Source organism: Epinephelus lanceolatus, chromosome 5, assembly GCF_041903045.1.
Source record: "Epinephelus lanceolatus isolate andai-2023 chromosome 5, ASM4190304v1, whole genome shotgun sequence".
Lineage (NCBI taxonomy): Eukaryota > Metazoa > Chordata > Actinopteri > Perciformes > Serranidae > Epinephelus > Epinephelus lanceolatus.
Genome location: NC_135738.1, coordinates 6,714,408 through 6,730,909, shown reverse-complemented (window position 1 = coordinate 6,730,909; position 16,502 = coordinate 6,714,408). Strand labels below are relative to the sequence as shown.

Here is a 16,502-nt window from a genome sequence, read left to right as displayed (position 1 = left end):
CCAGGAGCGTTTTTATTTTTTACTTTAATATATGAAGCAGTTAATCAAGAAATGCAGAATGTAATGGACATGTTAATGGATAATGAAGGTTGATAATAAATGGTGGTGGTCCCACTGTGTGCTGTGTGTCAGTGTGTGAAGGCGTTGGTGTACTACGACGTCCAAACTTGCCGCCTGGACCTGCAGAACGATAAAGGCGACACAGCGCTGCACATGGCGGCCCGCTGGGGCTACGAGGGAATCATCCAGGTGCTGCTGGAGAATGGAGCAAACACGGACATCCTCAACAAGAACAAAGACTCCCCGCTGCAGTGTGCTCTCAACTCCAAGGTCAGCAACACACACAGGGAATAAAATGTTCTGAGAATATTAGTGTTCAGTGTTGAGCCTCAAAAGGAGGCAGCAGGCAGGTTTTCACTCTGCAGGAGCTCCATACAGTTTAAGCTCTTAGAAACAGAAAGCTCATCTTAATAGTCAGTATAATATATCGTTTTGAACAATTCTGGTTCCTTTGCTGAGGCTGACTCAGGTGTGTTAAAATTACACATGTTCGAGCTCCTCTGTCTGGATTTATTTCCAATTTTTTCCTGCACTCCTGCATTTTTTTCTGACTCTAAAGCAGTTTTACAGGTTTAACACTCAAAATGATGAACTTTGGAATCCACCAGTCTCTGTTAACAGCTCATAAAAACCTTAACACAGAAGAGACCAGTTAGAAAATGAACTGGCTCACGTGTTGGTGTGCAGCGACCTGAGGTTAAATCGATCTTTTCTCACATTGTCCTCTTCTCTCTGACCGGAAGTGTTTCCTTCTTTCTCCTGCTTTATTTGGTGTGGATGCTTCAGCAAATCCTCAACAAACTCCAGAGGATCAGAGGTCAGGTCTGCTGTCACAGCAGCCTTGGTCCTACTGGAGCCGATGTTATTCCTGGGCTTAGAGGAGCGCTTCTTCATGTGTCTGCCACCATTTTTTCTGTCAGACGTCTGTGTACTGACAGGTGCAGGTGTAACACGTGTCTCTCCTCTATACTCAGCAAACTCTCGCCGGAGGTCAAAAAAGTCTCTGAGCTCTGCCTTCAGCTTTTCTTGGGTGGGACAAACTGCAGAGCACTCACCTTCAACCTCCGACTGAGAGCATTGCTCAGCCTCCTCAACCTCAACCGCCTCCTGTGACATGCAGTCAGATGAAGCCAAGTCCTGTCCCAAATCCTCAACAAACTCCAGAGGATCAGAGGTCAGGTCTGCTGTCTCAGCAGCCTTGGTCCTACTGGAGCAGATCTTATTCCTGGGTCTTGTTCCAAAACAGCGCTCCCAGGAGCACTTGAATGCAGGCTTCATGTGTATGCAAATACAATCATAACGACTGATGATAAATAAATAAATAAATAGCAGCAATAAATAAATAAATAGAAATACAATGATAACACATAACACAGGTGCAGGTATAGCATGTGTTTCTCCTCTATCCTCAGCAAACTCTCGCTGGAGGTCAAAAAAGACTCTCAGCTCTGCCTTCACCTTTTGTTGGGTGGGACAAACCGCTGAGCACTCACCTTCAACCTCCGACTGAGCGCATTCCTCAGCCTCCTCAACCTCCCACCTTTGGACAGACTGCATCAGGGCTTCAGTATCATGATAAGCCCTTTCCACAATCTCTGTGTGTTCTTTAGAGAGGACAAATGTCTCCCCCTGCTGCACTGTACAGCACCACTGGGGGTAAAAAAACCCTCTTCAGATCATCCCTCAGCGTCTCCCTGTAGGAGCCAGCCACTGAGGGTGTACCTCTGGCCAAATTGGTTTTAGCCTCTTCCTCTGCCTGCCACCTGCTGAATGCCTGCATCATCTCAGTAACAAACTGAAATGAGCAGTCCCAGGAGTCACAAAGCAGTTAGCAGTGAGCTCATAGGTCCAGGTTGATATTCACACACACACACACACACACACACACAAGACTGAAGACATTTTACAAACAAAACTAGACAACCTGCTGCCCTGATCCCGTTTTGACTCAATTTGCACAAAGCTAGACATCCTATGTTTTTGAACTGGAATGCATATGAATTGAAGGTGAGCCTCGGCTCAATCTCTGTGAAGTTAACTGTCTATATTCCATTGGTATTATTCAACTTATCAATGATATTCATACCAACTGGACCCATTTCCACTCTTTCAACTAATTGAGCAGAGCGTTAGGTGAAGCTCAGCTCACATCCCAGCTCCATCAGCTGATCTCAAGTAGCCCGATCAGCTGATGGATAGAGGGGAGTCTGTCTTCACTAGGGCTGTAGTCTCCTGGTCGACCAGTCGATTATTTGGTCGATATGCTCTCGTCCGACCAAATTCTCAGTGGTCGAATAATCGCCGTGTTAGTTTTATAAGGAAAAAAGTGCTACATCAACAGCTCTCCAGGATTAATCCATTATTTCCTGTGGCGGGGGGACAGGCTAAGTTACCTGTGAAAATGGGGGCGTTGCTGACAGAAAGTTGAACTTGCCCACCCTCACTCACAGAACACTGACATTATAACCGAACATTTACTGCAGGGTCGCTACAGTAACTTAGCCTACACAGAGCAGTGGAAATGTCCGTGTAGCTGCAGGCGGGTGCGGCTGGATGGTTGATGCGTACATGCTGATTCGGGTGCTATCAGAGCCAATCCGCGCATCACTATGGCTTAATAATCAACTCAGTCAATAAAAACAACTCGTCCTGTGTTAGGAGTGTATGTCGCTGTCAGAAAGAAAGAAAGAAAAAAAATTTAAAAGATAGAAAAGCAGTGTACACCTCACATATTTATTTCTCACAGTTGCGCACACATGTGGCTGGCATGCAGAAGCACCGTCTGTGTGTCTGTGTGTGTGTGTCAAGGGTGCGAGCCGCAGCTTCAGCTGCTCAGGTAGAGAGGCTGTGTAGCCCGGTGTGTTTTTTCGCTGATTCGGTTCTGCAGGTTCTCTGCTGGTACACTGGAGACGGGGATCAAGCAGTTTGTCTCACTCGGGATAGATTGTGCTTTTTTGGTTCATAGTTTTTGATTGACGTGCGATTTATTCGCGTTTAGAGGGAATTATTTTTACCGGAAATTACCGGATAACGGAAAGGTGGGCACAGTTATCTATATAAAATACACAGACTAACTAACTAACTAACTGATTGACTAACTAAAAATAGCTTGCACCGTTAGCTCCGGTAAGGGAAAGCAGCTGACCGGAAGTCATGCACAAAAACACGTAAGTTGATCACTGTTAACTTCCGTGTTTGAAAATAAGGTGAATAAATAAAGTTTGATTTCAACATAACTTTACAGCGCTTAACACAGTCCTCCACCGCCTACTAGTGTTTTGGAGTTGTAACTGCAGAGTGACACAGACACACCACCGCAGAAGTAAAAATAACGTGCAGATTTTTTTTTGCTCACGATTAATCGATTAGTTGAAGATTATGCGCGACTTTAGTCGACCAAGATTTTCTTTGGTTGACTACAGCCCTAGTCTTCACAACCAACTGGCAAATCTCAGTCAGGGCGCCCTATTTAAACTGCTTTAGCATTGCTGCCAATGGATGAGACTTGGTGAAAACTGACAATCTGTGAATGCAAATTTTATATGTTGAAACTGGTGCATGAAACACTCAAAGTTTAACTCTTCAAACATAAGTTTGAAGAGGAATGGAGCTCTAAAAGTTTAATTAGTTAGGTCAAAATAGATTGAGAGATGTAACCATGCATTGCATCTTATCTTTATGAAATACTCAACTTTTGGGGGGAATTTTTTCCCCATTCAAATGGATGGCAGAATGTTCAAATTTACCACAAATTAAAGTTATTTCAAGCATGTTCAACTCCTATCTCCTCATTCATACCTTCACATAGAAACTCCATTCAAACTTTGAAATGTCCCACATGTTGTGTACATTGTGGGTTTGATTCAATTTTCAAAACACAATTTAACTTTTTAGAATATTTAAACTTGTTTGAAGCTTGGTTAAAAACACCCTTTTCAGGTTTTTCACATATGTGTGTATTGGACAGAATCTTCTGAGTGAGAGTGGAGGACTCAACTGTCAGAGTGCAGAGAGCTTCCTCAATATTTCTCTCCAACTCGCTGTCACGCCCACAATTTCTACTCTACATACATCATTTTTGGTCAAAGTGGAGTAAAACTTGTGCTTTTTCAAACACTGTTTCTTCAGAAGCAAACAGACTTATACATTTGTCAGATTGAGCTTGAAAGTTAGAGAAACTCCATTAACTGATGCTGTTGAGCTCAGTGTTAAGTGAGACCAGAAATCATTACTACTTCTACTATTACTAGTAGTAGAAGTAGTACTGCTTCTACTACTTATACATTTTTTGATTACTTACTACTTCTAAATACCTTTAGCTACAGAAACCATTCAAATGTCATAACGTCTGCTCTGTAAGTCATTAACAGATGTTTCTGGTAATATGTTTGATTTTTCTGTACTTTCGCTGCTGTAAAAAGATAGGTGCCAGTGGTGTAACTTGTGCAGGCTACAGATTTAGAGAATAGTAGCTTTTTCTTGTAAAGTTATGACTTTTAGAGTTTTTAAAATATTACGCCCTTCTGCAGCTCAATATTAATAGTTTTTATTTTCCCCACAGTGGCCCTAATATGGCTTTGTACTTTACTGTATCACTACATGAGCAGTTAAGTTTTTGATAAATGTGGGAACTGACCTACAGAGAGACTTAATAAAAGCTGCTGCAGATTATTAGAGGATAAAAAGACATCAAAGCGTTGTTCACTCCATCTAACCTGACATTGTTTTCATGTTTCGGAGCTCTGTAGTTAATCTGATCAGCTGCTGCTGTTTCCAGGAACTGAAACTGTTTGAACGGCCGGGTCGTGGGAACACAGTCTGATCTTCTTCAGCTTTCATCCTGCAGAGAACCTGACCTCAGATCACCTGAAATAATTTAATATCACCCTAAAAATATAAAGTGGCTGATTGATGTGTGTGTTTTACCTCCTTGTAGATCCTGGAGTTGTTGCAGTCGAATCAGAACGGACGTCAGCGCAGCGGCAGCGGAGTGGATGTGAGTCTGATCTGCTCTCTTGTTTCAAGTAAACTTGAAGAGTCAGAGGTCACAGGGTCCAGACCTGATGACCACCAGATATTCATGTGACCATAAAATGATCAGCAGCTGCTAGAAATACTGTTTAAGGATAACTGATACTTTTTAAACTTTATTTTCCCATGTTTTTGAGTCGAACTGGTGAATGAGAACAACAATTTTTGAAACTGGCCCAGTGTTCAGCGAGAGCGCTGCAGGCAGCAGCCACGAAACAGGCTGCAGTGTGACCACTCAGGGGTATTTGTGCACTGTCAGTGTTTGTTTTTGCCACTGACAGGCTCAGATTGTTACTCTCAGTGTCTGATAACATTATGAAAGGATCCCTACAGAGTGAGACCTGTTTGTTAAAGAGTAAGATCCTTTTTGTCTCACAGGAAACAGCCACAAAATCACCAGCAGAAGCTTAAAAACTATTTCTCCTCCTCCTATATCTGTGTACATGAGATGTGACTACTGTGCTCTATGTGTGATGAATGTTTGGTCACCGTTTGATGTATTGTTATTTATTTATATATTTCTGAAATGCCATGTGTGACCTGCTGCAACCCAATTTCCCTACAGGGACAAATAAAGACTACTACTACTATCACCAAACCCACCAGACTCCATTTAAATAAACGCTAATTTTATCATCATAAAACACACTTCATTCAGACTGACTAAGAGCAGCTTGGTTTGTCTTTCTACTGTTCCAACAATCACCAACTCTGGTTTGGTTAAAATAAACTCTTAATTCATCCGGTTAGATGTGAAAATGTTCTGGCTTTATACATGCTAAAATTAGTTTATTTAAATGGAGTCTGGTGGGTTTGGCGATGGAGATTTTGGGGCTGTTTCTGAGCCTGTCAGTGGCAAAAACAAACACTTTTAGTGGATGCAAATTGACAGTGCAAACATGCTGCAGCCCTCGCACTAAATACTGGACCACATTCAAAAACGGTTGTTTCTTTTAGTCACTGAGACACAAAACATGGGAAAATAGGGTCCAGGTAAAGAAAAAATATTGAAGTTAACCTTTAAATCTAGAAATTCTTGACTCCTTTCTGCAAAAGAAATTTCTCCCTTTGGATAACAAAGTTTTCTACCACTATAACTACTACTTCATCCCAAGGTCCCATTTTTTATCATGTATTTTAGCGGCAAAGCTTGTTAAAGGTTTGCCTAGAAAAAGTTTTGATGTACAAGTGTTTTGTGTGAGTACGAAGGATCTGAATACTTCCTCCATCACTGTTTGTAATAAGTGACTTTTGTTATATAATACAGTAAAAAAGTGGAATGTCAGGATCAGATAGAATAGAAATGGAAATTGTCATTGTGCAAGAATACAACAACAAAATTAGGAGCGCTACTCCTGATCAGTGCAAAATAAAGACACAAAAACACCTTCAGCTGACAACACAGGTTCTAAAATAAGAAGCAAAATAAATACATTTTTATTGCACAAGTATAAATGTAATTATTGCAGTAGTATGAATGTAATATTGCAAACATACAGCAGAGCAGCATGTAAACTGAAACAAACCATTTCCTTTTATGAAAAACAAGTTGCTTAGTAATATTTTTAAATGATTTCTAATCTGAAAAACACTCATAAAATACAGACCTTAGATTAATTCTGATCTCTGTTTCCTCAGAACTGAAAATACTGTAATTTTTTTTAATCTAGCATTTATGCAAAAATTGTGTTTGCATATGAAAATGTATTTTTGCACCTGTAGTTGGTTTTGAGTTCAGATTGAGTGGATAAAACCTGCACTGATACATATTTGTTTTTCCTCAGTCTCCCAGTCGCTCCCCTCTGGCCTCAGACTGCAGCAGCCGTCGCTCCTCCATCTCCAGCACCTCCTCTCTGGGCTCCGAGGCCAAACCAGAGGGAGAGCGGGTCCGACACAGAGAGGTAACAGACCACAAAACACCTGATGCACAGAAAAGCAGAAGCAGTTTAGTGAATTACATTTAGCTGTGGCTGTTTCCATGGTGACTGACGCTGTGTGTGTGTTTGTGTGATTGACAGGTGGAGAAGCTGCTGCGTGCCGTGGCAGACGGTGATGTGGAGATGGTGAGAACAAAGTTGAAACAGTCGCATTTTCTCCATCTTAACATCCTGTGGACTCGTTAATCAGTGCTGGTTCTGTGTGTGTGTGTTCAGGTGCGTTACCTGTTGGAGTGGATGGATGAGGAAGAGGACGAAGGAGAGTTTCGGTCTGAGGCCCTGCTCTGCCACCCACTGTGTCAGTGTCCAACCTGCGCTCCCACTCAGAAGGTAACGTCACAGAGACCAAATCTAAACCAGAGACACCCAGGAGACAGTTTATTAATCTGACACTCTGTGTGTCCTCTGTGTGTGTCCTCTGTGTGTGTCCTTTGTGTGTGTCCTCTGTGTGTCCTGCAGCTGTCAGTCATGCAGGCCGGAACTCTCGGGGTTAACAGCTGTAACACTGACGGTTTCACGCCGCTCCACGTCGCCGCCCTGCACGGACACTCTGCGCTGGCCGCCCTGCTGATCCGCCACGGAGCCAGCGTCAACGCCCGCACCAACCAGAGCGCCACACCGCTTCACCTGGCCAGCCAGAACAGCCACATCCAGGTAGGGGCGAGGTGTACAAATATAAATAGTTCATGAGCAAGTTATAGTCATGAGGAGCGGTAATATTTTCTAATACAGTGGTGGAAAAAAGTTTTCGGACACCCTTAAAATTTTACACAATCTCAAATATTCTCATGAAATATTTGTGGAAAAATCTTTTTTGTGTTTCAAAAGGTGTGGCTGCATTAGACAGATACAAACAAATACAAATTATATTTTTTTGTTTATTGTTCACAAGAAAAACTAACAAAACTAAATTCTTGACAGTTTCAATATGTCAGTTCTCAACATTGTCGGTATCAAAGTCAACAAATAACAGAGAATGTGTTCAAAACCGAACAAAAAATAAATAAATCATCACATCATCAAATTAATATTTAGTAGTCCTGCAATTGGCACGTAGTAGAGCTCTAATCCTGGCTGGCATGTTCCCCATGAGCCTTTCACACTGTTGAGGGGTAATCTTGTCCCATTCTTCTTGAATTACTGCTTTTAATTCTTCTAAATTCTTTGGTTTATGCTTTGAAACAGACCTTTTGATAATCCACCACAGATTTTCAATGGGGCTCATGTCCGGGGATTGAGCTGGCCACTCTAAAACCTGGATACTGTGCTCCTGCAGCTTCTACTGGCCTTGGATGTGTGGCAAGGGACATTATCTTGTTGAAACATCCAGTTTTTACCTCGACGGAACAGTGCACGCGCAGAAGGGAGCATGTGGGTTTCGAGAATGGTACAATACTTGGTAGAATTCAATGTGCCATCACAGACAGTGAGATGACCAACACCAGCAGCACTCATGCATCCCCAAACCATGATACTGCCTCCACCATGCTTGACAGCAGGTACTGTACATGCTGGAGATAATGCTTCGCCTGGCCTTCTGCGTACCCTCACATTAGTAGGAGGAAGATAAAGCTGGAAACTGGACTCATCTGACCACAAAATCTTCTTCCAATTCCTGGCTGTCCAGTTCTTGTGTGCCTGGGCCCAACGACACCAGGCTAACCTCTGTCTCTCATTGATCAGGGGCTTCTTGATAGCCTTGTAGGACCTTAAACCATGATCTAAAAGTTGGCCACGTACAGTGCGGGTGGAACACTGGACACCAGTTTGGTTTGACCACTGCTGCTGAAGCTCCTGTGATGTCATTCGGTGGTTTTGCCTGCACATGCGGATCAGGATGCGGTCATTTCTTGCTGAAGAAACCCTTGGACGCCCAGATCTTGGTTTGTCTTCCAAGCTGTTGGTTCGTCTGTATTTCTGCAGAGTGTATCCAACTGCTGAAGGACTGCATCTGCACTTCCTGGCTATCTGGCGGCAGCTGTACCCTTCCTGGCTGAGAATCTTTATCTTCAGGCGTGTTTCCTGCGTTAGGTTCCTTGTTTTAGCCATTTTTGTGTCTGAAGAACTTTCAAATGTGCTGGTTTTATGTAGACACGAAGCTTGGCAACAAAAATTGTGTCTTTTAATAAAAAGAACGACCTTCATCACTGGTACCAAAATGACCCAATGCTCAAAATTTCTTATGTATTTTTATGAAACCAATCAATTTTAAGTTTTTAATGGCTTTTTTAGGATTTATTTAGTATTTTGGCTGTGACTGTACTAAAAGAAAGTGCACTTGAAGACTAAGAGTGATTCTTAATGCAATATTTCACAAATGCATGGGGTGTCCGAAAACTTTTTTCCACCACTGTATACATCATCATGTGTGTGTTTCATTGTGTGTGTGGAGAAATTATTAGCAAAAAAAAAAAGTCATCAACACTTTCTTAGTCATTATAAGACATGAACTTCTCACAGTATTCGTTCATGTTGTCTCACTTTTTTAAAGGAGATTAATTATTAAAGAAGTTGTTAATAATTACCTCTGTTTTGTTTTTCTAAAACGTAATACAGAATGTTAATAAGAATTCAGAAACAGTGCTTTCTGAGGCAGCAGGTTCCCTGATAGAGGTGACAGTGCTGTGTTAACCTCTTGTGTCATGCTAGTGATGAAAATAATTTTTTTTTACAGTGGCTTGTTAATAAGAAGTGGGTCAACAGCAACATGATTTATCTCTACAGTCAGGAACTCTGCTTCAGGCTTTAACAAGGCTCACGGGTGCCACCCTGTGGCAAAAAGGCAGCACTGCAGAAAAAAAGATTTAAAGGGGCATTATCTCATTAGATATGCGCTAATGTGCATATATTTTAGGAAGATAAATCTGAACATCTGATAAAGCCAGGTGCAAAAATTCTTTTTTCATTTTGTTTACATATGAGATGAAAAAAAATTACAGAGGGATTTAAGGATATCTGCTTTCATTACCTAGAAAATAAAAATATACTATAGTATAATATAATATACTGTCCGTAGCCTTAAAAATCGATTTTCGCCATATTTTTGGGAATAAAATGTCACTTAAATCAGGGTAGGAATGATTTATTAACAAATCCCTATGTAAATATCTTCAGAATATAGCTAGGTGTATAACTGGAGAGTTTGGTGTACATAGTACACCACAGCTACAGAGGCTGAGATGCTCGACTTGGAGTATGACAAAAAACTCATTTTGAGAAAACAGCATTGGCCGTAGTGCCAATCCAGGTGTGCTGTGGGATTTTGTGGTCACCACACATTATTTTTGCATCATTCAACTGGGTTTGTGGAAAAAGTTATGAATGAATTTTAACTGACTGTTTCAGTATGTTGTGTGCACCCATTTCCTAATAAAAAGGGTAAACGCTACTGCAAAATATTTAATTTAATTTAATTTTTTTAAAAATCACAGGGAACCCATCTGTCACCGTTCGGGTGATGAAATTATAAGTGTGTGACATATCACATTGTCTTACATGATTTTCTGTTTAATTATATAACTTATTGGTGCTTTGGTGTCATTTTAAAAAGTTTAAAATTAACTCTTGAGTCGTTTTGTTAGTAAATATTTCACGAGTAATGATTGGTTGTCAATTGTTATTTGATATTCGTAAATAAAAACAAACATTTATGTTGTGATAAGAGTAATAACACATGGTATAGGGGCTGTTGTGCACGGATATAAATACAGGAGTGCCTTGAGATTTTGGCCCCGACACAAAAAGTTTGAAAACCACTGCACTAAAGCAACAAATGTGGATTAATCCGCCACTGAAAATAGTCCCCAACAAATCACTGTTTCCTCCTGTTAGATAAAAACTACAGTAGGCAGCTGTTTTAGGTAATTACTGATGAAACTATAGATTTGTGTTTTTGAAGATTTACGTCTTCAGTAGGAACCGACGGGCTTGGGACTGAGAGCCACTGACAGGAAGTCAAAAAGTCTTAAGAGACGGACTATCATGTTGGTTTGGGTCATGAGATTATAGGATAACACCAGCCTTAAATGAAACAAGAAAGATTTTTACAGTATATTATTTATAATTTACTCAGAGAAATGAAACGTAATGGTTGTTATGAGTCATACCGACAGTCTGACTGAAATGTTTTGACTGAAGCATAAAACAAATATGCCACTTTATTATAAAATAATCAGCATGTGAAGTGAAGTGTGTTCGTGTCCTCCGTGTGTTTTAGGTGATGAGGTTTCTGCTTGAGTGCAACGCCAAACTGAACAAGAAGGATCACTATGGCAACACACCTCTGATACAGGCCTGTCTCTGTGGAAACCTGGAGACAGTCACCACCTTGTTACAGGTAAACACTGACGCCACTTTCACACATTCACCACCTGATTTAACATGTTGGACGTATTCAGATCCTTTAATTCAGTAAAAGCTCTGACACCACTCTGTGAAGTGCAGTCTGGGCTGGTTGTACAAAACACCTTAGGTTTTTCCTCAGAGTCCCAGTTAAGGTTTCCTTCATAATAAAACTGGTTGCACAAAACACTCTTAAGTCTTCTCCTCGAGGTTTCCTTAAAATGTGCACTTAACGATTTAAGTATTTCTCATTATCTTGGTCTTGTACTAAAAGAATTGCTTAAAGGGGAAGTTCCATTTTTTACAACCTGGACCTTATTTCTGGCATTAAATACGGTTGTCTACTCACCCAGATAAGTTTGGTGTCATTAGGTCAGTATAAATGACCCGGATGATGATGACAAGCAACTCTAGCGTTTCATAAAAACATATTGGTGAAATGAACGAGTTTCGCGGCAGATAATGTGTTATTTAGAGCCTCATTGTCGCTGCCCCGATCACTCCAACTATATGGATGTACGTGGCTCTCGTGGATCTAAATATCTTCTGAAGGACTCCAAATGACACCAAACTTACCTGGGTGAGTAAACAACCGTATTTAATGCCAGAAATAAGGTCCAGGTTGTAAAAAACGGAACTTCCCCTTTAAAGTTTGTTTACCGTTGAACCTTATTAGTCAAAGTAAGGACAAAAGAACTACATCTTAACTGCATCATGACTGAGTTGATAGAGATAAATGATTTAAAAAAAAAAAGCTTTGCAGGAAGAGTGTTCTGTGACCAGAAGAACCAGATGGACATGCTTAATGATGAGGAAATGATTTTGAGCCATACATTTAACTGGAAGTAAATTTATGATTGTGACCGTCTAGTTTTGGATCACTCACCTTTCCAAAGCTGCGCTCTTCTGGTTTCTTTACAAATAAGGGTTGCTCTGAGGTTTTATGCAACGGGATCTTTCCAATCAGTGACTGGCAAGGTATTTCATTTGAGCTTAAGTGTCATACTTCAAGAGAAAACGTAGGGTGTTTTGCGCAAGCAGTCCCTACATCCTAAACCTTACTTATGTAAAACTATTATCACCAAAATGTACTGAAAGTGGAAGTATGTTTAGTGCAGTAAAATATTCCCTGTCAGTGTTTTCCTTCTATCTGATGTTTTTGGATTAATGTTCCTGCTGCATGAATGTGTGTGTGTGTGTCATTTTACTGCTGGAGATGTTTCAGGTTGTGCTCATTTTAGCTCCTTTATATACTGTTGGGTAGTTTAATCTACAGCAATGCACCATATATCTCTGTATATGCATTTTCCAGCTGATCTAAGAGGGCTTTTAAAGAGTTTATTTAGCCCTAGAAGGAGGAGAATTTTCTCAACACATATAGGAACACTTCATCCTTCAGTTTATCACAAACATTCATCGTCAACACAGCTTGGAGATACATGGTTTTCACTGGACAGGAATGGGATGATAAACTCTTAAATACCTTAATACCTTAAATTCTCCCTTAAGAAACGTACTCGTCACTTTAACAGCTTAATGAGTTGTGTATTGTGTGTCCATGCAGAGTAACGCGTTGGTGAATGTGGTGAACCTTCAGGGGAACACGGCCCTCCATGAGGCGGTGCGGGGTGGACACCAGGCGCTGGTGGAGATGCTGCTGAGGGGTGGAGCCTGTCCTGGCGTCAGGAACAAGAGGCAGAGGACACCACTTGACTGCGCCTATGAACTGGGTGGCAAGGTGGCGTTACACACACGACGGGACACTGAAGCTTATTTTACTAAACTGTTATGTCTAATTTGTAAAATGTGAACTGTCTTTAGACGAGTTTGTCGCATTTAAGAGGCCAAAAGAAGTGTGTCAGGGCGGACATGAGCTGTCAGATTATTTTATCACTTTGTTATTTTTATAATTTCCGCACTCCTGCCATGGAATCCAGGGAAATGAGCTGCAGTATCATTTTCAAGATCTTTATAGATAGATCTTTTGCGCTGCTGGGGGGAAGATTTGTGTGAAGCATCTATGTTTCCACAGACATGGATGTAAACTGTAAGAGAAACTTGATTGGTGGCGGAGGCACACAACCTCAGGGCGGTAATTCCCTATTCCTTATTCGTCTGAAATGAGTCAGAATCAAACAATTCATAATGAAGAATTGGCAGTGATGAAAATCTGAATAAAAATATGAGCAGTAAAACTAATTTTTAACATTTTCCTCTGCAGAACACGGAGATCCTGAGAGCTCTGCAGAAAGCATCTGGACTTTCTCCTGATGCTGAACCAATCAAACTCCTCTCTGTACCCAAAGGAGCTCTGGGTAATTATATCAGAATTAATTCATTCATGTTGTCCACTCTGCCTCTAAGAGATAAAAGCTTGAAACAAAACAACTAATGCCTGCTGAAATTTCATTTGTTCTTATCAGATGTTTTGTCTTCAAGAGTCACTCCATTAATTTTGTAGCAAAACTCATGTGATCAGACTCTGTCAGTAATTACTGAGGACTTAATTTCCCTCTTGTCGCTGAAGCTCATTCGTTCGTCCAGCGTCTGCGGCTGCAGGATCACGCCAATGGCAGGAAACAGAAGCTGGCTCAGTCCATCAGCAGGTAGCCTCTCAATGAGCTTCAGCTCCCACACAAACCCGTAACAACATTAAAGTCATAGTGTAAACTCTGTTCTTTGATTCAGGATCCAGCAGATGAAGAAAGGATCCTGTGCTCCTCCCTCCAGGTGTTCAGCAAACCTGAACCAGGTACACATCTGCACATGCTCACCGTCTGTTTTTAGCCATGCTAACGGGCTCATCATCCTCAGAGGAATAATCCGATTGACTCTAGTGATTCCTGACTTTTCCTGTACCCTCTTACCCTTCTTTGTCTTGTAGAAAAATGTGAAAGATCGAGTTGTTTTTTTCCACCTGGATCTGTACACTCTCCTATTTTAACCTGCATTTATTTTAACAGGCTTATAATGACTATCGCACATTCTCGCATATTACGTTTTTATGCCTCTGAGCCAGTGATAGCCGTGGCCAGAGGTTGTCCGTCAGTCCGTCCCATTCTTGTGGACAGGATTTCTCAAAAAGAATTTCCTCAAATTTGGCACAAATATTCACTTGGACTTCAGGACGAACTGATTAGATTTTGGTGCTCAAAGGTCAAGGTCACCATGACCTTGCATCCATCTCGCTCATGTGAAAGCAATATCTCAAAAGCACCTTGAGGAAATTTCTTCAGATTTGGCACAAATGTCCACTTGGATTTAATGATAAACGTATTAGATTTTGGTGGTCAAATGTCAAAGGTCAAGGTTACTGTGACCTCATCTGTCTCATTCTTGTGAGTGTAATATCTCAAGAACACCTTGAGGGAATTTCTTAAGATTCGGCACAAATGTTCACTTGGACTTATCAGTGTCTGACAGGATTAAATAATGAACTGATGACATTTTATATCCAAAAGGTCAAAGGTCGACTACATTGTGACATCATAATGTTCTGCATAAACCACTTTTCTGGCCATTATCTAACATCATAAGTGCTGTATCGTAGGCAACTGGACTTGCTTTAGTCTCTTGAAGACGTTTCAACTCTCATTCAGGAGGCTTCTTCAGTTCTAACAGACTGGTGCAGAGTCACAGGCTTTAAACCCCGTGTAAGTGTGAATCCTTACAGAGTCGTTGAGGTCACTTGTGACCTGAGTTTCAGAGTTGTTAAGGTCACATGTGAGTCGTTGACCCACCCTTTGACCACCAGTCCCTTATAAACTAAAGAGGTGTCTTGGATGAGAGGCGAAACGTCTTAAAGGGAAATTTCGGTTTATTTCAACCTGTCTCCTATCGTCCTAAATTTGTTTCAAGTGACTAGTGACGAAAAATAATAGTTAGCATGTTAGCCGTTAGCCTAGTTACAGCCGTAGCATCAGACCTGTTAAAACGTAAGTGAACGGGCAACCTTCAAGTCAAAGTTAGTCCACTAAACAAGCTTTTTTTCCACAAAGACCGCCTCATATCATTAGGATAAATGTCAGAGAACATATAGAAAACGACATGTAAACGTGTTGTCTTACCTTACCGGTGTGCTGCCATGTTTGTTTACCATTTAGCTCTGCTTTCCAAAGTGCGGCCGAAATATCACGAGAACAAGCAGCGATCTCATAGCGTGCCTGAACAAGCAGCAACAGCTGGAAGGATACACTGACGAAGAGCTTCTGAAATTGAAGAACGGAGGAGGAGAGAGAGAGAGGCGCAACAGGTAGAGGACGAGAGAGGAGGAATGGCTGCTGCAAGGCTGCGTAGCTCTGGAGATTGGTGGTGTACCTGTGAATGCTGTGCCCCAGTGCCCACAGAAGAGGAATGCCTCTGTTGCAAGGAATGGGACCGGTTGCAGCCTTATTTTCAAGGTCTGGATGTGACCGAGGACGAGACACCTCCACCTGGAGTAGTATCCAGCTGGGCTTTATCTAGAGCTCGCGAGATATATTTCGGCCGCGCTTTGGAAAGCAGAGCTAGATGGTAAACAAACATGGCAGCACACCGGTAAGGTAAGACAACACGTTTACATGTCGTTTTCTATATGTTCTCTGACATTTATCCTAACGATATGAGGCGGTCTTTGTGGAAAAAAAGCTTGTTTAGTGGACTAACTTTGCACTTGAAGGTTGCCCGTTCACTTACGTTTTTTACTACGCTACTGTGCGCCCCGGCTGTATCTAGGCTAACGGCTAACATGCTAACTATTATTTTTCGTCACTAGTCACTTGAAACAAATTTAGGACGATAGGAGACAGGTTGAAATAAACAGAAATTTCCCTTTAAAGAAACTCAAGCAAGTCCAGGTGCCTGTAATGTAGCACTTGTGTTTACTATGACCTGGATGTCTGAGAATCGTCACCAACATTATTCAGCCTCATATCTCAGGAACAGAAGGGGAGACATTTTGTTAGACAGTGAATTGGTGACTCTCATCTTTGGTGTCCACCTCGAAACTGTGCTGATTGTATAGATCCTCTGTGCTGCCGGGTTGAAGATGTACAAAGCATTCATGTTTTCACAGACATGGATGTAAACTGTAAAAGATACTTGACCGGTTTGTCGAAGCATAAAACTGCAGGACAGTAATTCTAGTTTGTGGAG

At 41.4% G+C, this 16,502-nt stretch overlaps 1 protein-coding gene across 1 annotated transcript in view; it reads left to right on the top strand.

The window, feature by feature from the left end:
* Positions 1-16,502, top strand: part of ankrd27 (ankyrin repeat domain 27 (VPS9 domain)) — a 53,998-nt gene that overhangs the window by 35,759 nt on the left and 1,737 nt on the right. Inside the window, exons 17-27 of the mRNA XM_033634783.2 lie at positions 133-330; positions 4,997-5,056; positions 6,876-6,992; positions 7,110-7,154; positions 7,245-7,358; positions 7,488-7,682; positions 11,245-11,364; positions 12,934-13,107; positions 13,591-13,684; positions 13,897-13,975; positions 14,058-14,121. Coding sequence (XP_033490674.1) covers positions 133-330; positions 4,997-5,056; positions 6,876-6,992; positions 7,110-7,154; positions 7,245-7,358; positions 7,488-7,682; positions 11,245-11,364; positions 12,934-13,107; positions 13,591-13,684; positions 13,897-13,975; positions 14,058-14,121 — 1,260 coding nt within the window. The remainder of the gene's footprint in view (positions 1-132; positions 331-4,996; positions 5,057-6,875; positions 6,993-7,109; positions 7,155-7,244; positions 7,359-7,487; positions 7,683-11,244; positions 11,365-12,933; positions 13,108-13,590; positions 13,685-13,896; positions 13,976-14,057; positions 14,122-16,502) is intronic.